This window comes from Coregonus lavaretus (assembly GCF_964263955.1).
Source record: "Coregonus lavaretus genome assembly, chromosome: 6".
In the NCBI taxonomy this organism is placed as follows: Eukaryota; Metazoa; Chordata; class Actinopteri; order Salmoniformes; family Salmonidae; genus Coregonus; species Coregonus lavaretus.
Window position 1 is genome coordinate 2,172,974 of NC_139993.1, and position 25,138 is coordinate 2,198,111.

Below are 25,138 nucleotides of genomic sequence, written 5' to 3' on the forward strand. Positions count from 1 at the left end.
GTATGTATGTATGTATGTATATATATATATATATATATATATATATATATATACACACAGTGGGGAGAACAAGTATTTGATACATTGCCGATTTTGCAGGTTTTCCTACTTACAAAGCATGTAGAGGTCTGTAATTTTTATCATAGGTACACTTCAACTGTGAGAGACGGAATCTAAAACAGAAATCCAGAAAATCACATTGTATGATTTGTAAGTAATTTATTTGCATTTTATTGCATTACATAAGTATTTGATCACCTACCAACCAGTAAGAATTCCGGCTCTCACAGACCTGTTAGTTTTTCTTTAAGAAGCCCTCCTGTTCTCCACTCATTACCTGTATTAACTGCACCTGTTTGAACTCGTTACCTGTATAAAAGACACCTGTCCACACACTCAATCAAACAGACTCCAACCTCTCCACAATGGCCAAGACCAGAGTGCTGTGTAAGGACATCAGGGTTAAAATTGTAGACCTGCACAAGGCTGGGATGGGCTACAGGACAATAGGCAAGCAGCTTGGTGAGAAGGCAACAACCGTTGGCGCAATTATTAGAAAATGGAAGAAGTTCAAGATGACGGTCAATCACCCTCGGTCTGGGGCTCCATGCAAGATCTCACCTCGTGGGGCATCAATGATCATGAGGAAGGTGAGGGATCAGCCCAGAACTACACGGCAGGACCTGGTCAATGACCTGAAGAGATCTGGGACCACAGTCTCAAAGAAAACCATTCGTAACACACTACGCCGTCATGGATTAAAATCCTGCAGCGCACGCAAGGTCCCCCTGCTCAAGCCAGCGCATGTCCAGGCCCGTCTGAAGTTTGCCAATGACCATCTGGATGATCCAGAGGAGGAATGGGAGAAGGTCATGTGGTCTGATGAGACAAAAATAGAGCTTTTTGGTCTAAACTCCACTCGCCGTGTTTGGAGGAAGAAGAAGGATGAGTACAACCCCAAGAACACCATCCCAACCGTGAAGCATGGAGGTGGAAACATCATTCTTTGGGGATGCTTTTCTGCAAAGGGGACGGGACGACTGCACCGTATTGAGGGGAGGATGGAAGGGGCCATGTATCGCGAGATCTTGGCCAACAACCTCCTTCCCTCAGTAAGAACATTGAAGATGGGTCGTGGCTGGGTCTTCCAGCATGACAACGACCCGAAACACACAGCCAGGGCAACTAAGGAGTGGCTCCATAAGAAGTATCTCAAGGTCCTGGAGTGGCCTAGCCAGTCTCCAGACCTGAACCCAATAGAACATCTTTGGAGGGAGCTGAAAGTCCGTATTGCCCAGCGACAGCCCCGAAACCTGAAGGATCTGGAGAAGGTCTGTATGGAGGAGTGGGCCAAAATCCTTGCTGCAGTGTGTGCAAACCTGGTCAAGACCTACAGGAAACTTATGATCTCTGTAATTGCAAACAAAGGTTTCTGTACCAAATATTAAGTTCTGCTTTTCTGATGTATCAAATACTTATGTCATGCAATAAAAAGCTAATTAATTACTTAAAAATCATACAATGTGATTTTCTAGATTCCGTCTCTCACAGTTGAAGTGTACCTATGATACAAATTACAGACCTCTACATGCTTTGTAAGTAGGAAAACCTGCAAAATCGGCAGTGTATCAAATACTTGTTCTCCCCACTGTATGTATGTATGTATGTATGTATGTATGTATGTATGTATGTATGTATGTATGTATGTATGTATGTATGTATGTATGTATGTATGTATGTATGTATGTATGTATGTATGTATGTATGTATGTATGTATGTATGTATGTATGTATGTATGTATGTATGTATGTATGTATGTATGTATGTATGTATGTATGTATGTATGTATGTATGTATGTATGTATGTATGTATGTATGTATGTATGTATGTATGTATGTATGTATGTATGTATGTAAAATCAAGTTTTTGACTGCACTAGGCCTTTAATGTGATCGTTAGTTTGACCCCATGTTTCATGCTCACTTACAATGTTACATCAGATAACTATTCCTCATGCGGTTTGATGCATGTAGGCTGCTCAATGTATAAACTGCATGTAATCACATACTTGAACTTCCCTTGAACCCTCTATCAGTATTCACAATTCATATTAGCTTAACATCAAACTAACATAACAAGCTGCAGTTCATATAAATGATGAGCTTTAGGGAGCAGAAAAATTGGTACCAAAATGGTTTGGTAAATTCCTCACCACACCATGTGTTGTAGAGGTCAGATCTTGCACTCGTTAGATCCCACATTACATGAAAGCTTTAGTACCCACCTACGGATGAGTCATTCCAGCATTGTGTCAACTTCAGTCTGCAGTATGCTGCTAACTGTTGGATCAAATCTACAAGACAGATCAGAATGTACAAGACAGATTACTTTGAGGCTCAGAGAGGATGTGTCTCTGTGTGTGTTGGAAATGGAACCCTATTACCACAGTGCATTCAGAAGTAGTGCACTATGTAGGGAATAGGGTGCCATTTTAGACACCCTGTGATTTTGACCAAGTCATCCAGGCTTGGTGTATTTTCTGCAGCATACAGTTTGTTGTTCTCGCGAGCAGGGTATTTTTGATCATTTTTGTCTGTACCCAACAAATACAAACATTTGCTGAAAAGAAAGATAAGGATATTCTCTCCTCAAGGCTTTGTCGGTTTAACATTTAATCCCACTTGATTAGTCCCTAATCCAAACAGATTAAAAGTAGTACAAATATCCTCAAGAAAGACAGTGATATAACATGAAATCTTCAAAGGAATTAAATAAACAGGTTTTTATCTATTCTTCAACATGCGTGCGCACACACACACACACACCTCCTCCACTCACTTTCACGCCACTCTCCCTCATCCAAAGAAGTTCCCTCGAGTTCCAAACTTCCCTCAAACTCACTTATAAACTAATAATTGCTCATCAACGCAGAGGTATTCATTATAGTCTTACGAAAGATAACCTCACAACCGCATATGTATGGTCCACTCCCCCAAACAAAATACTTCTTTGACATTTTCATTTGGTCTTATTAACTAGGATGTGTCCCAAATAGCACCATATTCCCTGCATAGTGCCCTACTTTTGACCAGAGCCCTATGGCTTTAGTAGTGCACTGTGTAGGGAATAGGGTGCCATTTGGGATGAAGACTTTTCATTTATTTCTCTGTATGCTTGGCTGCGGCTCTATTCTCCAGCGGCCTTCATTCCAAATGAGACCATTAGGTTTAATTTGGAACGTGATTCTCCTCTCTACCTTCTAATAACTTAGCCCCTCTTGTCTAATTCATCTCCTAATGCACCTTGTTCAGTCAATGGTGGAGCAAAACGAAAAGAGAAATTGTTAACAATGCTGTTGTTTGAGAAACATTTTTATTTTAGCCAAAGAAAGATACTGTACTGCTTGCTCCCGCAGTATTCTTACAGTATTACAATGCACTTGTATTATAGGTACAGTAGTAACATTTTAGACCACCTCTACTGTGGTGACCAAGCAGCTCTCAGATGCATAGCAAGTTTCAGTGCAAATGTACGATATCTCATCTCGTCTTATCTTATCTTACCTCGTCTTATCTCATGTCTCACTGATCTCATTGAATGTCTGTCTGCCTACAGAATGCAGGGTTGCTGTTCAAGATCAGAGTGGTGGGAGGATCTGCCTCCTACAGCTACCTGTCCCCACAAGATGGACGCCCTCTCTTCCACCCTGCCGTGGACAGGTAAGACCACCAGCACCTGCATTATCCATCTCTCTCTCTCTCGTCGCTTGCTCTTTCTCTCTCTCTCTCTCTCTTTCTTTCTTTTCTTTCTTTCTTTCTCTCTCGCTCTCGAACTCACACTCTGTATCTCGCTCTTTTTCTCTCTTTCTTTCTCTCTCTCTCCTAGTCAATCTAAAATATGTGAACTAAGGTACTATTCGTACTTAAAGCCCACTCAAATGCCTGTCATTGAGTAACTCTTCCAGTCTACTGAACAGCCGCTGTCAGACATAAAATGGTAAATCATGGTATCTCTGAACACTCAAGAAACATCACAGGTGAATGAATGTCATGTTAAAGTAGAGATCGCTTGCCTGTTCTGTCCAAACAGTGCCTTTGAGAAGCCAATGAGCCATGAGGGGCTTATTGTAAAAAGGTAGAGAAATCAAGTCGCAGTGAAGATAAGACAAGAGCCTTTATACTCCCTTCTAGAGAGTGGGACTGAGCTGGATTGAGCTGTCGTAGGAGCCACAGGGGGCTCCATCTAACGCTGTGCTGACGTTGTGATGTGATCGTGTAGTGTAGTTGTACTCAGAGCACAGGAGTTCTATTGAGGAGGTGGGAAATGGGGTCAGACGCTAGGTAAAAGTACACTTGTCTTGGGGTGGGTGAGTTTGGGGAGGAGGGGTTGTCTGTGTGACCCTCTCTCATCTGCAATTGCAAGAGAAGATTTGTCCTTGAATTCTAAACCGTATAACCATTATATACAGAGATACATAGATTGATCAGAAGATCATCTTGATCTGAATCATCTTTGAGTTGTGCCTTCAGTATAGTGAATTGACCAGAATGAATAAGTGACTGGTATCCTATCTGACTATCCATTATCCTTTGTTCTGGCAATTCATCTCACTCAAGAGCATGACCATTCAGTTCTCAGTCCTTGAATTACAATGTGGTTATAAACAAAAACAAGGTACCTTTTATTATTTCAATTACGTTCTTCCCTAAAGCTAGAGAGGAGCCATCCTGTCTGGTGTTTTTATTTAAACTCATATTTTCATCATAACACAGCATTACTGTATTCCTCTTACAATATAATTACACCAACTCATTTTTCATAAACGGGCATGCAAGGAGGTGTGGGATATTGACCTCTATACAGCGTTGGCTTTGCAAACATGTCGTCATATGGAAGTTATTTCATAGAATTTACCCTGGCCAATGTCGAACATGATGTTCCTTAGAAACAGTACATAGCCTGAGGCAACAATTTCAGGTATGAACAAGATTCAATTAAAGAGATGAAGTCTTTAGGAAAGAACCACATTGGGGATTTGTGTGGTCAGGTAGATATTCTGCTGGAGGCAGAGGGGAAGGTGAGCCACAAACAAACACAGACAGGGAGACAGACAGGGAGACAGACAGGGAGACAGACAGGGAGACAGACAGGGAGACAGGAGACTTTTTCCTCAGATCAAGTATATAGACAAGAGGAGAGAGAGACAGAGTGACAGAGAGTAGTATCTGACTGACAAGTAGATGGTTGCCTGAAGACTGAGTAGGTGGACAGCTCTGTACAGTAGGGGGACAGCTCTGTACAGTAGGGGGACAGCTCTGTACAGTAGGGGGACAGCTCTGTACAGTAGGGGGACAGCTCTGTACAGTAGGGGGACAGCTCTGTACAGTAGGTGGACAGCTCTGTACAGTAGGGGGACAGCTCTGTACAGTAGGGGGACAGCTCTGTACAGTAGGTGGACAGCTCTGTACAGTAGGGGGACAGCTCTGTACAGTAGGGGGACAGCTCTGTACAGTAGGGGGACAGCTCTGTACAGTAGGTGGACAGCTCTGTACAGTAGGGGGACAGCTCTGTACAGTAGGGGGACAGCTCTGTACAGTAGGGGGACAGCTCTGTACAGTAGGGGGACAGCTCTGTACAGTAGGGGGACAGCTCTGTACAGTAGGGGGACAGCTCTGTACAGTAGGGGGACAGCTCTGTACAGTAGGGGGACAGCTCTGTACAGTAGGGGGACAGCTCTGTACAGTAGGTGGACAGCTCTGTACAGTAGGGGGACAGCTCTGTACAGTAGGGGGACAGCTCTGTACAGTAGGGGGACAGCTCTGTACAGTAGGGGGACAGCTCTGTACAGTAGGGGGACAGCTCTGTACAGTAGGGGGACAGCTCTGTACAGTAGGGGGACAGCTCTGTACAGTAGGGGGACAGCTCTGTACAGTAGGTGGACAGCTCTGTACAGTAGGTACAGTAGGTGGACAGCTCTGTACAGTAGGGGGACAGCTCTGTACAGTAGGGGGACAGCTCTGTACAGTAGGGGGACAGCTCTGTACAGTAGGGGGACAGCGCTGTACAGTAGGGGGACAGCTCTGTACAGTAGGGGGACAGCTCTGTACAGTAGGGGGACAGCTCTGTACAGTAGGTGGACAGCTCTGTACAGTAGGGGGACAGCTCTGTACAGTAGGGGGACAGCTCTGTACAGTAGGTGGACAGCTCTGTACAGTAGGGGGACAGCTCTGTACAGTAGGGGGACAGCTCTGTACAGTAGGGGGACAGCTCTGTACAGTAGGGGGGCAGCTCTGTACAGTAGGGGGACAGCTCTGTACAGTAGGGGGACAGCTCTGTACAGTAGGGGGACAGCTCTGTACAGTAGGGGGACAGCTCTGTACAGTAGGGGGACAGCTCTGTACAGTAGGGGGACAGCTCTGTACAGTAGGGGGACAGCTCTGTACAGTAGGGGGACAGCTCTGTACAGTAGGGGGACAGCTCTGTACAGTAGGGGGACAGCTCTGTACAGTAGGACAGTAGGGGGACAGCTCTGTACAGTAGGGGGACAGCTCTGTACAGTAGGGGGACAGCTCTGTACAGTAGGGGGACAGCTCTGTACAGTAGGGGGACAGCTCTGTACAGTAGGGGGACAGCTCTGTACAGTAGGGGGACAGCTCTGTACAGTAGGGGGACAGCTCTGTACAGTAGGGGGACAGCTCTGTACAGTAGGGGGACAGCTCTGTACAGTAGGGGGACAGCTCTGTACAGTAGGGGGACAGCTCTGTACAGTAGGGGGACAGCTCTGTACAGTAGGGGGACAGCTCTGTACAGTAGGGGGACAGCTCTGTACAGTAGGGGGACAGCTCTGTACAGTAGGGGGACAGCTCTGTACAGTAGGGGGACAGCTCTGTACAGTAGGGGGACAGCTCTGTACAGTAGGGGGACAGCTCTGTACAGTAGGGGGACAGCTCTGTACAGTAGGGGGGCAGCTCTGTACAGTAGGGGGACAGCTCTGTACAGTAGGGGGGCAGCTCTGTACAGTAGGGGGACAGCTCTGTACAGTAGGGGGACAGCTCTGTACAGTAGGGGGACAGCTCTGTACAGTAGGGGGGCAGCTCTGTACAGTAGGTGGACAGCTCTGTACAGTAGGGGGGCAGCTCTGTACAGTAGGGGGACAGCTCTGTACAGTAGGGGGGCAGCTCTGTACAGTAGGTGGACAGCTCTGTACAGTAGGGGGGCAGCTCTGTACAGTAGGGGGACAGCTCTGTACAGTAGGTGGACAGCTCTGTACAGTAGGGGGGCAGCTCTGTACAGTAGGGGGACAGCTCTGTACAGTAGGGGGACAGCTCTGTACAGTAGGTGGACAGCTCTGTACAGTAGGGGGGCAGCTCTGTACAGTAGGGGGGCAGCTCTGTACAGTAGGGGGACAGCTCTGTACAGTAGGGGGACAGCTCTGTACAGTAGGGGGACAGCTCTGTACAGTAGGGGGGCAGCTCTGTACAGTAGGGGGACAGCTCTGTACAGTAGGGGGACAGCTCTGTACAGTAGGGGGACAGCTCTGTACAGTAGGGGGGCAGCTCTGTACAGTAGGGGGGCAGCTCTGTACAGTAGGGGGACAGCTCTGTACAGTAGGGGGACAGCTCTGTACAGTAGGGGGACAGCTCTGTACAGTAGGGGGACAGCTCTGTACAGTAGGGGGGCAGCTCTGTACAGTAGGGGGGCAGCTCTGTACAGTAGGGGGACAGCTCTGTACAGTAGGGGGACAGCTCTGTACAGTAGGGGGACAGCTCTGTACAGTAGGGGGACAGCTCTGTACAGTAGGGGGACAGCTCTGTACAGTAGGGGGACAGCTCTGTACAGTAGGGGGACAGCTCTGTACAGTAGGGGGACAGCTCTGTACAGTAGGGGGACAGCTCTGTACAGTAGGGGGACAGCTCTGTACAGTAGGGGGACAGCTCTGTACAGTAGGGGGACAGCTCTGTACAGTAGGGGGACAGCTCTGTACAGTAGGGGGACAGCTCTGTACAGTAGGGGGACAGCTCTGTACAGTAGGGGGACAGCTCTGTACAGTAGGGGGACAGCTCTGTACAGTAGGGGGACAGCTCTGTACAGTAGGGGGACAGCTCTGTACAGTAGGGGGACAGCTCTGTACAGTAGGGGGACAGCTCTGTACAGTAGGGGGACAGCGCTGTACAGTAGGGGGACAGCTCTGTACAGTAGGGGGACAGCGCTGTACAGTAGGGGGACAGCGCTGTACAGTAGGGGGACAGCTCTGTACAGTAGGGGGACAGCTCTGTACAGTAGGGGGACAGCTCTGTACAGTAGGGGGACAGCTCTGTACAGTAGGGGGACAGCTCTGTACAGTAGGGGGACAGCTCTGTACAGTAGGGGGACAGCTCTGTACAGTAGGGGGACAGCTCTGTACAGTAGGGGGACAGCTCTGTACAGTAGGGGGACAGCTCTGTACAGTAGGGGGACAGCTCTGTACAGTAGGGGGACAGCTCTGTACAGTAGGGGGACAGCTCTGTACAGTAGGGGGACAGCGCTGTACAGTAGGGGGACAGCGCTGTACAGTAGGGGGACAGCGCTGTACAGTAGGGGGACAGCGCTGTACAGTAGGGGGACATCATCAGCCACTCTTCAGGGTTCTGATCTTCACTCTCCCATGAAGGAGTGATCCTCTGAAGGTCAAAGATGTGGAAAAGGGCTCTAGGAAAGGTCAAGGGCACTAAGAAAGCGCTCGACAGGCTTCCTTCCACTGACCACCCTTTCTGGGAGTGTGTGGATGCATGTGTGCATCTCTCTCTCTCTCTCTCTCTCTCTCTCTCTCTCTCTCTCTCTCTTTCCCCTGGTTCTAATTTCAACCGCTCCTTCAGGGTATTAGGAGGTCTGGGATTCTAAAATGAAGTGGGATTGCTCTGCAGGGAAAGGAAATGTGAAGAGGGGGGACGTGCAAGGGATGAGACACAGGCATGGCCATTGAAGGTGCGTGTGTGTGACACACAGGCATGTGTATGAAAGAGCCATTGGATCAGAGTGCATTGTTGTCTAAATGGATTGAGGCTGAATTCCAAGTCAGATGACATGACAAAGATACAATATAAAGAATGTAAACACAAGTGCCTCTTGACAAAGTCATTCTGTACTGAAAATACAGTCAACACAACTGGAATTCAGAGGGGAAAAAAACTAGGTTGTCTTCCTTGAGTTTCTTTTGTAGGATTAGCAGTTTTATCCAGGCAAAATAATAACGGTGACATCACACTCTCTCTCTCTCTCTCACTGTTTCTCTCTCTCTCTCTCTCTCTCTCTCTCTCTCTCTCTCTCTCTCTCTCTCTCTCTCTCTCTCTCTCTCTCTCTCTCTCTCTCTCTCTCTCTCTCTCTCTCTCTCTCTCTCCCCCCATCTCTGTAACGCTATTTTAATCTCTTCCATGACAAAGACACAAATCCGATAAGCAGCTCTGCTATAGTGCCTAAGTGCCTGCTCTTTGCGCCAGAGCTGTCTGCCTGTCATAAACAATATGAGGAGCCCACAGTGTGTGAAGTTCTAAGTAGGCATTTAAGACGTTGGGTTCAGACCGTGGTAGTCTTTTTATCTCTGAATGCCACAGTCAGATTAGTTTTGACAAGCAGCCTCTCTTACTTGATTGCAATTGTTTCTGCGTGGATTTGAAGGCGGGTTGGAATAATACGTGAACGTGAAAGGAATGAATGGGGCTGCTGTCATCTGTGGAGCGAAGCTGGCTGATATTTCTGAACACAATACACATGCATCCAGGCATGATTGCATGCACACACACACACGGATTGAACAGGCAACCCTCAGCGCCAGAGAGCAGCTTTTACTCCTATCCACCATCCCTGTCCACAACGCCCTAGCAAGCCAGCAGCCTACTTAAAGGGTAATAGTGCTCACCGTTCCCCCTAGTGGCCGGTTTTGAAAGCAATTCTACACGTTCTTGGGACCTTGATGGACGTCTCTACTTTGACTTCAAACTAAAGCAATCTCTCTGGTCCATGCACACACACACACACACACACACACACACACACACACACACACACACACACACACACACACACACACACACACAGAGAGAGAAAAGTCAGACTACATCCACTATTGAAGCAGAGTTCTTTAGGTCCCAGTGTCCTGCAGGTAGAGGAGGTGTTAGATCTATCTCAGTGTGTGTTCATCACTCATCACTGTCTGTCTGTCTGTCTGTCTGTCTGTAGCCTCTGGGACTGTGACCTTCGGTTGAGTCAAAGGCAGACCGCAGCACACACACACACAACTGAGAACAAACGTACCTTTACAACGTACACTTTCAAGGACACAAACACACACACACCAAATGAATCCTCTCACCATTGTTCTTCTGACTGCAGTGCTCAGACACTAAGTTGATTTCCCAGATGGATTTCTCCCTCTTTCCTGAAGAGTGATTGCTGAAGAGAGAGATATTGAAGGTTGCCTTTTATAACCCCCCTTTGTGTCAATGAGACCAAAGGGGAGATGAATGATCGTAGTCACACAATAGTATAGTGTCTATTGTGGCAGCTGCTTGGCAACAGTTGAAAGTCACAAACAAAAGTCAAAAGCACTCCGTTTACAGTTATAACAGAAAGCAGTCTCTTTCATTTAATCTATTTCATTTCAGTCACTTTCATTTCATGCTGTTTTAGTAATCAACTCTATGATCAAGATGGTTTGATTTTACTATCGTTTATACCTTATGGAAGCCTGACACCTAGTGGTGCATTTCAGAGCTTCCCACTGTGCCCACTAACCGGTGCCCATTGTATTTCACTGTATCGGCACTTCTTATCATCAATCAAACTCACTACAAAGATTACCTGTACGTTTGAGTCAGGAACGTTTTACCATGCTTGAAGTCTCAGATCAACAATGACTTGACTTAGAATACAGAATACTGATGTTTGGTTACATCCACACACACACACAAACACACACACACACACACACACACCAGTGGAGGCTGCTCTGAGGAGGAAGGGGAGGACCATCCTCCTCAGTGAATTTCATAAAAAATTTTATTGTAACATTTAAAAAGTTATCATTTTTAGATAAAACTATACTATATACAGTTGAAGTCGGAAGTTTACATACACTTAGGTTGGAGTCATTTAAACTCGTTTTTCAACCACTCCACAAATGTCTTGTTAACAAACTATAGTTTTGGCAAGTTGGTTAGGACATCTACTTTGTGCACGACACAAGTAATTTTTCCAACAATTGTTTACAGACATATTTTTTAACTTATAATTCACTGTATCACAATTCCAGTGGGTCAGAAGTTTACATACACTAAGTTGACTGTGCCTTTAAACACCTTGGAAAATTCAAGAAAAGTTTCTGATAGGCTAATTGACATCATTTGAGTCAATTGGAGGTGTACCTGTGGATGTATTTCAAGGCCTACCTTCAAACTCAGTGCCTCTTTGCTTGACATCATGGGAAAATCAAAATAAATCAGCCAAGACCTCAGAAAAAAGATTGTAGACCTCCACAAGTCTGGTTCATCCTTGGGAGCAATTTCCAAACGCCTGAAGGTACCACGTTCATCTGTAAAAACAATAATACGCAAGTATGAACACCATGGGACCACGCAGCCGTCATACCGCTCAGGAAGGAGACGCGTTCTGTCTCCTAGAGATGAATGTACTTTGGTGTGAAAAGTGCAAATCAATCCCAGAACAACAGAAAAGGACCTTGTGAAGATGCTGGAGGAAACAGGTACAAATGTATCTATATCCACAGTAAAACGAGTCCTATATCGACATAACCTGAAAGGCCCCTCAGCAAGGAAGAAGCCACTGCTCCAAAACCGCCATAAAAAAGCCAGACTACGGTTTGCAACTGCACATGGGGAAAAATATCGTACTTTTTGGAGAAATGCCCTCTGGTCTGATGAAACAAAAATCGAACTGTTTGGCCATAATGACCATAGTTATGTTTGGAGGAAAAAGGTAGAACAACACCATCCCAACCGTGAAGCACGGGGTGGCAGCATCATGCTGTGGGGGTGCTTTGCTGCAGGAGGGACTGGTGCACTTCACAAAATAGATGGCATCATGAGGAAGGAAAATGATGTGGATATATTGAAGCAACATCTCAAGACATCAGTCAGGAAGTTAAAGCTTAGTCGCAAATGGATCTTCCAAATGGACAATGACCCCAAGCATACTTCCAAAGTTGTGGCAAAATGGCTTAACGACAACAAAGTCAAGGTATTGGAGTGGCCATCACAAAGCCCTGACCTTCAATCCTATAGAAAATCTGTGGGCAGAACTGAAAAAGCGTGTGCGAGCAAGGAACCTGACTCAGTTACACCAGCTCTGTCAGAAGGAATGGGCCAAAATTCACCCAACTTATTGTGAGAAGCTTGTGGAAGGCTACCCGAAACATTTGACCCAAGTTAAACAATTTAAAGGCAATGCTACCAAATACTAATTGAGTGTATGTAAACTGCTGACCCACTGGGAATGTGATGAAATAAATAAAAGCTGAAATAAATCATTCTCTCTACTATTATTCTGACATTTCACATTCTTAAAATAAAGTGGTGATCCTAACTGACCTAAGACAGGGAATTTTTACTAGGATTAAATGTCAGGAATTGTGAAAAACTGAGTTTAAATGTATTTGGCTAAGGTGTATGTAAACTTCCGACTTCAACTGTAGATGCAGGTAAGCGTGTGCAAGGCGGTATTGAATGTCACTGTCCATCCATGTGTCACTGTCTGTGACCTCAAATTTGTCTCTCGACCTGTGTGCGCATACGTTGTAAACTGTCATTCATAGGCTAGGTTGTAGCAACCTCATGATGGGTATAGGGAAAATGTGAGTTTCATGTAGTAGCCTAAACCTATCGCTGTTACATTGAACTGGGTGAATGGAATATGAATGACAGTCATCCAACATGCTGTAATAGAAATAAGACCATTCTCATGAAAAAAGAATCGTCCGCCACTGACACACATATATACACCATAACTAATAGGGAAAGTTTAGCATGGACCTGATGACATCTCAAAACAATGTATTGGCATTATTCATCAACCAAAGTCTCAGACACTTTTGGATTCCGAACGCTTGAGACAGTGCTTACAAACTGGGATTACTAAAAGTGTCATGCTGCAGAAAACTGATGTTTATTACGGTGTAACTTACAGATGGACTGCAATGTAATATGACATATAATGCAACTTTATTGATCCCCTCAGGGGTCCCATTGTAATGGCATTTTAAAACAGTAATCCTTGAGGTATGAGACTCAAACCTTTCTCAATATGTGAAAAAATGACTGTATGGGATACCTAAGGCTAGCTCTATCCCAGTGGTAGTCTGGTAGACATTGTACCCAGTGGTAGTCTGGTAGACATTATACCCAGTGGTAGTCTGGTAGATATTGTATCCAGTGGTAGTCTGGTAGACATTGTACCCAGTGGTAGCCTGGTAGTCATTGTATCCAGTGGTAGTCTGGTAGACATTGTAACCCAGTGGTAGTCTGGTAGACATTGTACCCAGTGGTAGTCTGGTAGACATTATACCCAGTGGTAGTCTGGTAGATATTGTATCCAGTGGTAGTCTGGTAGACATTGTACCCAGTGGTAGCCTGGTAGTCATTGTATCCAGTGGTAGTCTGGTAGACATTGTAACCCAGTGGTAGTCTGGTAGACATTGTACCCAGTGGTAGTCTGGTAGACATTGTACCCAGTGGTAGTCTGGCAGACATTGTACCCAGTGGTAGTCTGGTAGACATTGTAACCCAGTGGTAGTCTGGTAGACATTGTAACCCAGTGGTAGTCTGGTAGACATTGTACCCAGTGGTAGTCTGGTAGACATTGTACCCAGTGATAGTCTGGTAGACATTGTAACCCAGTGGTAGTCTGGTAGACATTGTACCCTGTGGTAGTCTGGTAGACATTGTACCCTGTGGTAGTCTGGTAGACATTGTATCCAGTGGTAGTCTGGTAGACATTGTACCCAGTGGTAGTCTGGTAGACATTATACCCAGTGGTAGTCTGGTAGATATTGTACCCTGTGGTAGTCTGGTAGACATTGTACCCTGTGGTAGTCTGGTAGACATTGTATCCAGTGGTAGTCTGGTAGACATTGTACCCTGTGGTAGTCTGCTAGACATTGCACCCAGTGGTAGTCCCCCGTGGTAGTCCCCTTTAGCTCAGTTGGTAGAGCATGGCGCTTGCAACGCCAGGGTTGTGGGTTCGTTTCCCACGGGGGGCAGTATGAAAATGTATGCGTTCACTAACTGTAAGTCGCTCTGGATAAGAGCGTCTGCTAAAATGACTAAAATGTAAAATGTAGTCTGGTAGACATTGTACCCAGTGGTAGTCTGGTAGACATTGTACTCAGTGGTAGTCTGGTAGACATTGTACCCAGTGGTAGTCTGGTAGACATTGTACTCAGTGGTAGTCTGGTAGACATTGTACCCAGTGGTAGTCTGGTAGACATTGTACTCAGTGGTAGTCTGGTAGACATTGTACTCAGTGGTAGTCTGGTAGACATTGTACTCAGTGGTAGTCTGGTAGACATTGTACCCAGTGGTAGTCTGGTAGACATTGTACTCAGTGGTAGTCTGGTAGACATTGTACTCAGAAGATGGTGTGTATTTATCATGTGTTTTCCAGAGCCCTGAAGTTATGTGGCCCGGGAGGACCACCCCATGTGAAGCTGGTGATTGAGTGGGAACACAAGATCAAAGAATGGTGAGCATTGCACATACACATGTACACACACCACTTCAATTGACTCAGAAACACACACACACACACACACACACACACACACACACATTCATTATTTATTGCATAGGAGGATTCACTCTGTCTTTCTCTCACTCTCTCTCTCTCACAAACACACACACTCATACCCTAACTTTCTGCGTCTGTACATGTCTGTGTGTGTGTCAGTCTGTTTGGTAACATCCAGGAGGAGGTGGTGAAGGTCTCAGAGAGTGTGAGAGTCCAGCAGCAGCAGCACCTGCAGCAGCACAGCTGTACCCTGGACGAGTGCTTTCAGCTCTACACCAAAGAGGAACAGGTAACATGGAATATACAATACCGTCCAATACAACTGGTCTTAACCTACCCTTGGGGTACTGAACATTAAAGATGCACTATGCAGAAATTGCACCGCCATTTCCTGGTTGCAAAAACAAGCAAGTATAGTGTGGAGAATCATTGTACCATCTAAACTGCTGTGAAATATATTTTCCATAACCAAAAATCTTGTATTTTCAGCTGTTTGAAGCTAGTGTACAATACCAAAAGTAAAAGACACAAAAACAAAATTTAAGAACGGGAAGAATAGAAATAGTGCACATAGAAAATATCTACTGCTTCTTCGACTTGCTTGCAATGAGAATGGCAGATCTGTAACACACATTTCTATGTGAATTGGGTGGAGTCGCCCAAAAAGTTACAGGACATATTGCAGCTTTAAAATTGCATTAGTTGATTCATAAATTGATTTCCCTCTCTCTGTCTCATATTTCCACTCCCTGTGTATTTTTAAATGGCTTTGGACAAACGTAGTGTATGGGAAATATAACTTTATCTGAGACTTCCCCACTGACCGTCTGTGTGTGGGTTCTCTCTCCAGCTGGCCCCAGACGACGCATGGAAGTGTCCCCACTGTAAGCAGCTCCAGCAGGGCATGGTGAAGATGTCCCTGTGGACCCTCCCCGACATCCTCATCCTCCACCTCAAACGCTTCCGACAGGTAACTGTAACTATAACCGACCACATGTAGTGTATTACCATTCTTAACTTGCCTGTCTATTCTTCCCAAAAGGAACACAATGGAAATTAGTCATTTATTGTGTTAACCTTGATAGTTGATTAAACGCCAGTACTGGTTATATGTGTCATTTTTTAAAATTCAATGAATCAGGTGGGTGAGCGGCGCAACAAGCTGTCCACCCAGGTGCGCTTCCCCCTGGCCGGGTTGGACATGGCCCCCCACGTGGTGAAGAGGTCCCAGAGCATGAGGAACCTGGGGAACCTGGGACCCTGGCCCCCCACATGGAAACAGCCTGGAGGCAGCAGTCATCATATTAGTCACCCAGACATGGCCCTGCCTCCTGACTTCCTCTATGACCTCTATGCAGTGTGTAACCACCATGGTGGGATGCACGGCGGACATTACACAGGTACTGACCGGCCATTCATATAGAAGAGAGAGATATAGGAGACATGATCTTGATGAGAGAGGTATACTGACTGGCATTGTATGTATGGGGCTGTTGATCGAGAAGTGAGGACAGAATATTGTTAGTGAGAGAGATGCCTACTGCCAAATGATACATAGAACATGTATAACAATACAGTGCCCTGCTCTATAGTGGTCACATCAACTTACATACTATATTACTATACCCAGGAAATAATGATTGTGGTACAGCCTGTCTCTAATGTTCTGTGTTCTGTGTGCGTTTTGCAGCATACTGCAGGAACTCAGTGGACGGCCAGTGGTACAGCTATGATGACAGCAGTGTGGACCTGGTGCCTGAGGAGGAGGTGTGTACCAGAGGGGCCTACATACTGTTCTACCAGAGACGTAACGTCATCCCCCCCTGGTCCGCCAGCAGCTCAATCAGAGGTGGGTAGTGTACCACACAGGCATGCACATACACACACACATACACACACATGCAGGCATGCACACACACACACCACAGGAGAGAGTTCACTCTGGGTTCAATTCCATTACAGCTGAACCATTTAGCCTTTATCCACTAAAGGTTAACTCATAACTGCAGGGTTTACTCATGTTTGCACTATATGGTGTTGCAAGCACCTTGCTCCAACCACCTGAACCAGCAAAACCACGATGGGATATTTCAATTGCTAAATGCTATATAGTATATAGGAATTATCTGTGTCGTTTTTCTGTGTATTTTCTGTATTGACTGGAATTGAATTGGAATGGAACTGACATGTGTAGGTATCTCTCTGGTCCATAGTCACAGAAACGTCTCTCTCCCCTCCGTAGGCTCCACCAGCTCCTCCATGTCGGACCACTGGCTGGTCCGTCTGAATGGGGACAGTAAGAGGGGTAGTCTGGTGTCCCGCTCCTCCACCACCTGCCCCTCCTCTGTCCCCGACTCCCCAGAGTCCCCCGTCTTCCTTGATGAACCCCCCAGAGAGGAGAAAGGTGAGGGACCTGCGAAACATGAGATGCATGGTAAACCAAAGAAAGGTAAAAAACCTTAGGTCTTCATTCCATTGGTGGTGGATGGGTGATGGGTGGGGGTGATGAGTTTTCCGTTACTACGGTAGGGGAGAGTGGGGTAAGTTGAGAGAGATTTGCATTCAGTATCACTCTGTCAAGTGAAATATAGTATTCTTTCTAACAAAGATATCTACATACACTGAGTATACCAAACATTAAGACACCTTCCTAATATTGAGTCGTCCCCCCCCCTTTGCCCTCAGAACAGCCTCAATTTGTCGGGGCATGGACTCTACAAGGTGTCAAAAGCATTCTGGCCCATGTTGACTCGAATGCTTCCCACAGTTGTGTCAAGTTGGCTGGATGTCCTTTGGGTGGTGGACCATTCTTGATACACACGGGAAACTGTTGAGGCCCTGTTTTGACCTCATATCCCAGTGATAATGCCTTGCATTACACCTGGGAAGAAAACACTTACATTTGCTCAACTTGCCATTGGCTCAACTATTGGCTGAACTTACCCCATGGCCATTGGCTCAACTTACCCTAAGGCAAACATTTTTAGCCCACACAGCTACAAGGATACACTTCCATGTTAGGTTTAGGACCACATATTGAAGCTTATAGAGACCCCAATTTAAAATGATCTACCTTTGTTTAGACACAAGCATCATGAAACCTCTACACAATACATTTTATTTGAATTGGTGAAAATCAATTTTTTGACCTAACTTGCTTACCACTTTTTCCATGTGGTTTCTTCCTTCACTGACGCCATGAAATGATGACCTCTCCTAAATATGTGGTCAAATTATAAATGTTGTGTATGGTATCCTAGAAACAACGGTGGATCAACTTACCCATTTGGCTCAACTTAACCCCACTCTCCCTTATTTAAAATCACTTTGAGCATCTGGAAAATGCTCAATCTAATCAATGGTTATTATTATTCCTTATTGTTGCCAATACACCACATGTGAGCATAGATTGCAGAATCTCTTTAATTTAGCTGAACATATTCTACTCAAACTATACAGTCCATGCACAGTCCATGCCTACATATGTAATGTTGCAAGAAAAGCTCATATTGATCACTGTGCTTATTATTTACAACTTAATAAAAGGGGTTTGAAAATGAAAGTTAGTCTAGCTTTAAATGTCAGAGACACTATGATAGTGTTATTTTCTCTCTCTTTCACCCCCAGGTGGTTTTGAGAGCAGGCCGTTGGTACGGGGCATCCAGGGTCGTAGCGTAAGCATGAGGACCCCCACTAAGAACAGAGAGACACTGAACAAGGTCCTCCCGCTACGCTGGTCGTTCGGCTCCAAGGACCGCCGAAAAACTGCAGCCGAGCCCGCCCCTGCTCCCATCCCCACCCCTGCCCCTGTGGAACTGGTGGAGTACCTAGAGTCTGGAAGAAGACCTCGCTGCACCAAGGACTCTATAGTCAATTTAATGACGGGCTCTGAGAGCCAGCAGGGATCTGCCATCAGCTCCCCCAGTGTGGGAAGCAGCCTGAACTGCATGGGACAACCAGAGTCTCCGCAGATGCCAGAGGGCCAGAGAAGACCAGTCACAGACAAGACAGGGAGTCTGAGACGAAGTAGCAAAGGGTCCCAGCAGCAGCAGAGAGACCAGAGGGACGAGGGTAGGATGGGCAGTGGTAGTAGTACTAACACTCTGACCAGGAGGAGTACCAAGAAGAGTAAGGAGAAAGACCAGGAAAAGCTCCAGGAGGCCCAGTCTAGGAGGGGGTCTAGTGCAGGCTTCCAGCCCAGCTCCAGCACCCACAGCCTCAGGGACAGAGACTGGGAAGGCACCCTGAGGAGGGGTGCCAAGGGCAACCAGGACCCACCACCAGGGGACCGCCTTGTACCACCCGAGGGAGAAAAGACCAGGAAGGGTGAGAAGGTAGAGGAGGCCTCCAAGAGCCACGAGGGGCTGCTGTCTTTCTTCAAGAGCAACTTCAAGAAGAAGGACAAGGAGTCGTCATCTTCTCGCAAGTCCGACTCTGGAAAAGTTGGCGACGTCGGCGGGTCCAGCACCTCCCGGCTGTCCCTGTCCAGTGGAGCCCCAGGCGGGGCCACGAAGACGGGGGAGGCGAAACCCAACGGAGCCCCCCGCAACGGGGGTGCCAATTGTCTCGGAGACGAGCTGCCCAACGGTAAAGCCAGACGCGCCGCCGATATCAAACGCTCCCAGAGCTCGTCCAACATCCCCAGCAAGGAAGAGTCTAGCATGCGAAGGACTGCCTCTTTACACCGTAACGGGCTGTCACATGGCGTGGCTCCGCCCCCTCGCAGCCTCACAGCCGAGAAGCCCTCCTACGGTACCCTGCAGAAGACTCGCTATAGTACCACCTCACTGGGACGCAAGAGGACGGTCCCCGAGTCCAGCTTTTAGCTTACACACACACACACACCCTGACACACACACACACACCAGGGTCGTATTCACTAGGCACCAAACAGAAGAAAATGGACTGAAAGAGGAGGGACTAGCTCAATTTGTCCAGTAAGAAACGCTAGTTTTTGTTTTCCATTGCAAAACGTTTTACTACATTTTGCTACGGTGACGGTGTGCACTAATCAATATGACCCTGATCAAAGCAATGGAGCTCAGCTGGAAGGATACTCCTGTAGGTACATACAGAAGTATACAACACAAGGTGGCTCCCTCCGGTGTTGTGGAGGGGTATAGCGTCAGTGAAAGAGCCAGTCACGGAGCCAGAAAAGTTGACACATGAAGGACGTCTGCTGACATAAACAAAATGTCATATCAGAATGAATATTTTCTTATTCCAATGTTGTTTTTATTTTAATTTGTAAAAATTATTGTGACTTAACAAGTGCCTCAGTAACTGATATGCAGTTTTAAACCAATGAGTTTGTGGACACCTGGTCAGCACCGGAAGCACATGTTTTATTCACACTCTCATACATGCACACACACACACACACACACACACACACACACACACACACACAGGCATGCACTCACACACATTACACTCGTGTCTTAAAATCACAGTAAATTAATGGCATTCATCACTTTATCTTCCTCGATCGGTTTGTCCAATGGTGGCACCTAAAGGAAAGTTATGACAGTATCATGACAATACATTTTGTTATTATGTCTATATGCTCTAGATGATTTGTACAAAAACATTGATTCATTGAAAGTATACATCAGCGCTTTAATAGGTGATTTCCTCCTAGATTGAACTATGAATGATTTAACTGGTTGTATGTGCTGCTTGCACTGCAAACTGGCTGCTATATAGATTCACACATTGCAAATGAAGGTTATGATATTGCACTTTCTACAATGCCAATGGTACCGAACTCTCCATTTCATGCAGTAAGAAAGATACCTATCAATATAACTTGGCTTACGCAACATGTCCCCCTGTATTCTTAAACTCATAAAAATATGCAGTTTGACCACACAATAGATTATTATGAATTCAAGCACATTTATATGGACATTTGACATTTTCAGTACTGAAATCAGGCTTTATGATTGTAATGAAATTACTGCGTTTTAAATTAATCAAAAATGACCTCCGATTGATCTGGGCGGCAGGTAGCTTAGTGGTTAAGAGCGTTGTGCCAGTAACCGAAAGGTCGCTGGTTCTAATCCCCGAGCCGACTAGGTGAAAAAGCTGTCGATGTGCCCTTGAGCAAGGCACTTAACCCTAATTGCTCATGTAAGTCGCTCTGGATAAGAGCGTCTGCTAAATGACTAAAATGTAAATGTAAATATATTCTTGCTACCGGTAATTGAACTTACTGATGGTGCTACACTGACAGTCTGGTATGTGGGTCTATGTGGTACTGTATTAGAGAGGCAAGCGGTGTCGATTGATTGCATTACTGTGCAGTTCTCTATGAAGGATTATACACTGTAACAGTAAGGTCATTTATTTGAATCATCAGACTGTCCACTACAGTAGGCAGTAGATGCACTGGTCAGATCACCCCTGAACGTCACATACATGTTATTTATCAACCTTGATGAGCTCTCTGGCCCCCTTATCCATTCTTACTTCTCATCTTCTCTCACTTCACTCCTCCACATCTCTCCATCTTATCTTCTTCTTTTTCATTCTCTGTCATCCATCGTGTCTCTCATCCGGTCTCTTTGGCCACTGACTAAAGGTCACCGATCTGCTCCAATCTGCAGAGCTCTCGCCTGGCGTTAACGGCGTAGGCGTTTGATTGAATACCCTCACTCTCACTGTGGGTTGGAGTTAACGGTGTAATTGGGTCGAGTGTCTACGGTACAATGTCCCTTCTTAAGAGTCGTTAAGGTACATTGTAGGAAGACACCGTAGATACTGACAGTCACGTAATCCTATATGTCTGAGTCTCTGAGAACGGTTAGTCATCCATTTTCCTTCCTGAAAGCTACAGTATATGTAGCTTTCAGTTGATACTTTTAATGGACCTAGCAATGGCACACTTTATCGTAGGTGTGAGAAAAAGACTTCAACACCCCCACACCAGTTCGTCCATGACACGAATTAACTCATCACACTTAGCGCCTGTCTGTGCCACTCAGGCACAGTTCTAAGCAATACAGGTTGAATGAATGTCTGGTCACGTCGTGTCCATGTTTTGCACGTAGAATAAATGCACTGCTGAAGGACAAGTTGAAAGAAGCATTATAGGCAGCAATTCAACAGCTTATCATTGTTACACCAAGCATGGATGACAAAAATGTACCAAATCCATATGGGCAGTTTTTAGCTAATGTCTTTAATAAATGATGCCTTTGTTAGTATAGACAGTTTTCATTCCCAATACTTAGTGGACCATGCCTTTACCAAAGCATTGGTATTATCCCGGAGCAATTTTTGACAGTACCAAACTCACCAGTCACTATTGACTCTATTGGGAAGATGGAGGATGACATCAGTTTTATGTTAAATAAATAGTTCCCAAATAAATGATACTATTACAATCCTAAATTGTGAAGAGTATAATTTGTCTTTGCAGCTTGAATTCCAGGGGGATAGAGGGGGGTTGAGTTTGAGTTGCTACTTCCCAGTCAACCGTCTTAATACTTCACTGTTGCCCATAGTATTTTCTGTGACAGAGCTATGCTTGGAGATAGATAGCATGTCTTATCTGTAGACAACATGGTCTCATTAAAATATGTCAAAATAGTGCCATATTAACCGTTGTAGTTGTACTGAATGTCACAGAAACTAACATTATGTCTGCTGTGGGAATAGGAGTGTATAGATGGGACACAAAGTCTGTATTATTCATTTGACATTTAGTTTATTTATTTTGTTCTAGATGAGTACACTATGTACCTACCACAAAGTTTACTTGTACCAAAATGAGCACTTGTATTTAAAATGAAGACTATGAATCAAGGATGTTTTTCCAATGATTTTGTGAAATGTGGGATAAAGATGTTTTATATGCAACTTTTCTACATTTTATAAAGGCTTTGTAAATATATGAATACACATAGCTCTATATAATGTATGTATAAAGGGAGACATGATGTAGTATAGCCTTGTATAAATTGCGAGGCTATGGGGGTTAAAGGTGATGCACAAGTATAGGCTACAACTGTGGTGTGTACTGTTCTTCTATGCACAAGAGTACAACAAGGTATATGCTATTACTGTAAAACAACAACAAGGGGTTATATCTGTCTAATATGTCTCTGCTATGATATCCAAATTGGTTTTTTTATACTGCAAATAAAACACATTGTTTATCACAATTGGGCTTGTGTGCAGTTATGTATTCACTCACTTGGCCACGTGTGTTGTTTTGTATATTATAAATTGAGTGGTTTGAGGCCTGAATGCTGATTGGCTGACAGCCGTGGTCTTTTAGACCGTATACCACTGGTATGACAAAACATTTATTTTTACTGGTCTAATTACATTGGTAACCAGTTTATAATGGCAATAATGACCATATACCACACCCCCTCAGGCCTTATTCCTAGGTGTTCTTAATGTTCTGTTCACTCAGTGTATAGTATACATGGGTATAGTATGGTGCTGGTTCCATTGTTGGAGCTGTCTTTTTACTCTTCAAGCGTCTACATAAAGCACACATAACAACGTCAACATCTCTCCCACCTACCATGCCAGTATTTCTTTGAAAGGTTCACATTGTTGCACTTCAGGGCTGGGCTCAATTCCAATTCAAGGCAGTCAATTCAGGAGGTGATTAAAACAATTCTAAAATGTAACACTTTTGAAATAAATAGCTTCTACTACTCTATTTATTGAGAAGTAATTGAAAATTGATGCAATTTTTTCAAATTGAGTTTACTTTCTGAATTGACTGCCTTCAATTCGAATTGACCCCAGCCCTGTTGCACTTAGTTAGAATGAACTGGCATGTTTTGATTTGAAGGCCAAATACCAAAGACATAAGTGCGCTGAACAATTCCAAGTAAACCTGCACTTTTCACACTTTAAAAAAATAAACAGACCAAAATTGTTGATTATATTGAGTGACTGGAACAATAATGAATAATGGAACACATAACTAACTGAGCAGGACAATGGATTTTTCATACTCTTTCATCAAAGCTCTCATTTGAATATACTGCCTCTTTGCAATTCAGAAAGATTTCCCTAAGAAGAGGTAGGACATACTGTAAGAGGTCTCTAGTACAGTATACCTCAACAGTGTTTATCTTATTGGTAATAAGAGCAGCCTGTTAACCAAAGCTTTTTCCCTGGCTTCCTGTATTTTCTTGAAGGGATGTGCCCATTATGCCATTAAGGCCAAATTATGTCACAGGTATGTATGCATTATAGTATAATTAGTACCTACAAGTCCAAGAACAGTCCAGCATAATCCAAAACTCTTTCTCTTCATAGGTGTAATGCATAATGGCACATGTATATACTAAAAAGGTGGTATGTTTGTCTGTGGTATAGATAGCTAGTCCACTAGTATGATGATAAAAGCCTTTTTCTGTATGTTCAGATGTGACGTTTGTCTGAGGTATACTGTAAATAGAAAGTCCACTAGTATCACACATGGAGATTCTAAAGGCTAGACGAATACTTATACTGTAGCTCCTCTAGTGCTCTAGTCACAGTGACATCATACTGTGCTATTTATTCTACAAAGAGTCTACCTCTGAAATGGCACCCTTTTCCCTATATATTGCAATACTCTGACCAGAGCCCAATAGGGTGTCATTTTGGATGCACATAGAGAGTGGGGCTAAGCAGTAGCTCACTTTAATGTCAGCTGACATTCTGTCATTCACTTGATCACTATGATGCATCATACATTCATCACCCTAATGCCAGTATTTAGATCATTTAGACAATTAGTCCATTTCACATGGTTGGCAATAATTGCTCAGTAGATGGTACTATTGCAGTTGGTATGGTTGTGTCTAGGGGTTGAGTGCAGATTATAAAATTGGATCATATCGGGTGTAGTTCCAATGTTCATCACATTCTAATTCTATTTGGAAAAGTAAACCTGCCCTGAGTCATAGATTGAAGGCAATGAGACCAGACAAATTCATATTAGAGTCTGTCTTAATGTAATTTATAATTATTGTACATCTTGAGAAATGAAATTGTGTATAAATTAATTAGCCTTCCATTTGATTTCATACCAGTGAATCATGGGATACATGGTGAGCTGTCAGGTAGAACATTCAACACTCCGTTGCCCTGACACCTGAGGGTCAGTAGATATGCCGATACAATTAGCTCCTTAGTTCCTATGGAGAAACGGACAAGTATGGCTCGGAGCCATTTATAGAAATGTACAAATGTGGCCTCCTGTAGCTTAGTTGGTAGAGCATGGCGCTTGCAACGCCAGGGTTGTGGGTTCGATTCCCACGGGGGGCCAGTATGAAAAATGTATGCACTCACTAACTGTAAGTCGCTCTGGATAAGAGATTCTGCTAAATGACTAAAATGTAAAT

General features: G+C 44.8%; 1 protein-coding gene across 1 annotated transcript in view; it reads left to right on the forward strand.

The window, feature by feature from the left end:
• usp43a (ubiquitin specific peptidase 43a) overlaps positions 1–19,688 on the forward strand; it is a 109,571-nt gene extending 89,883 nt beyond the window's left edge. The window contains exons 9-16 of the mRNA XM_084164139.1: positions 3,618–3,721; positions 14,655–14,732; positions 14,937–15,066; positions 15,628–15,747; positions 15,919–16,177; positions 16,468–16,626; positions 17,020–17,226; positions 18,405–19,688. Coding sequence (XP_084020265.1) covers positions 3,618–3,721; positions 14,655–14,732; positions 14,937–15,066; positions 15,628–15,747; positions 15,919–16,177; positions 16,468–16,626; positions 17,020–17,226; positions 18,405–19,603 — 2,256 coding nt within the window. The 3' untranslated portion in view covers positions 19,604–19,688. The remainder of the gene's footprint in view (positions 1–3,617; positions 3,722–14,654; positions 14,733–14,936; positions 15,067–15,627; positions 15,748–15,918; positions 16,178–16,467; positions 16,627–17,019; positions 17,227–18,404) is intronic.
• The last annotated feature ends 5,450 nt before the right edge of the window (positions 19,689–25,138 follow it).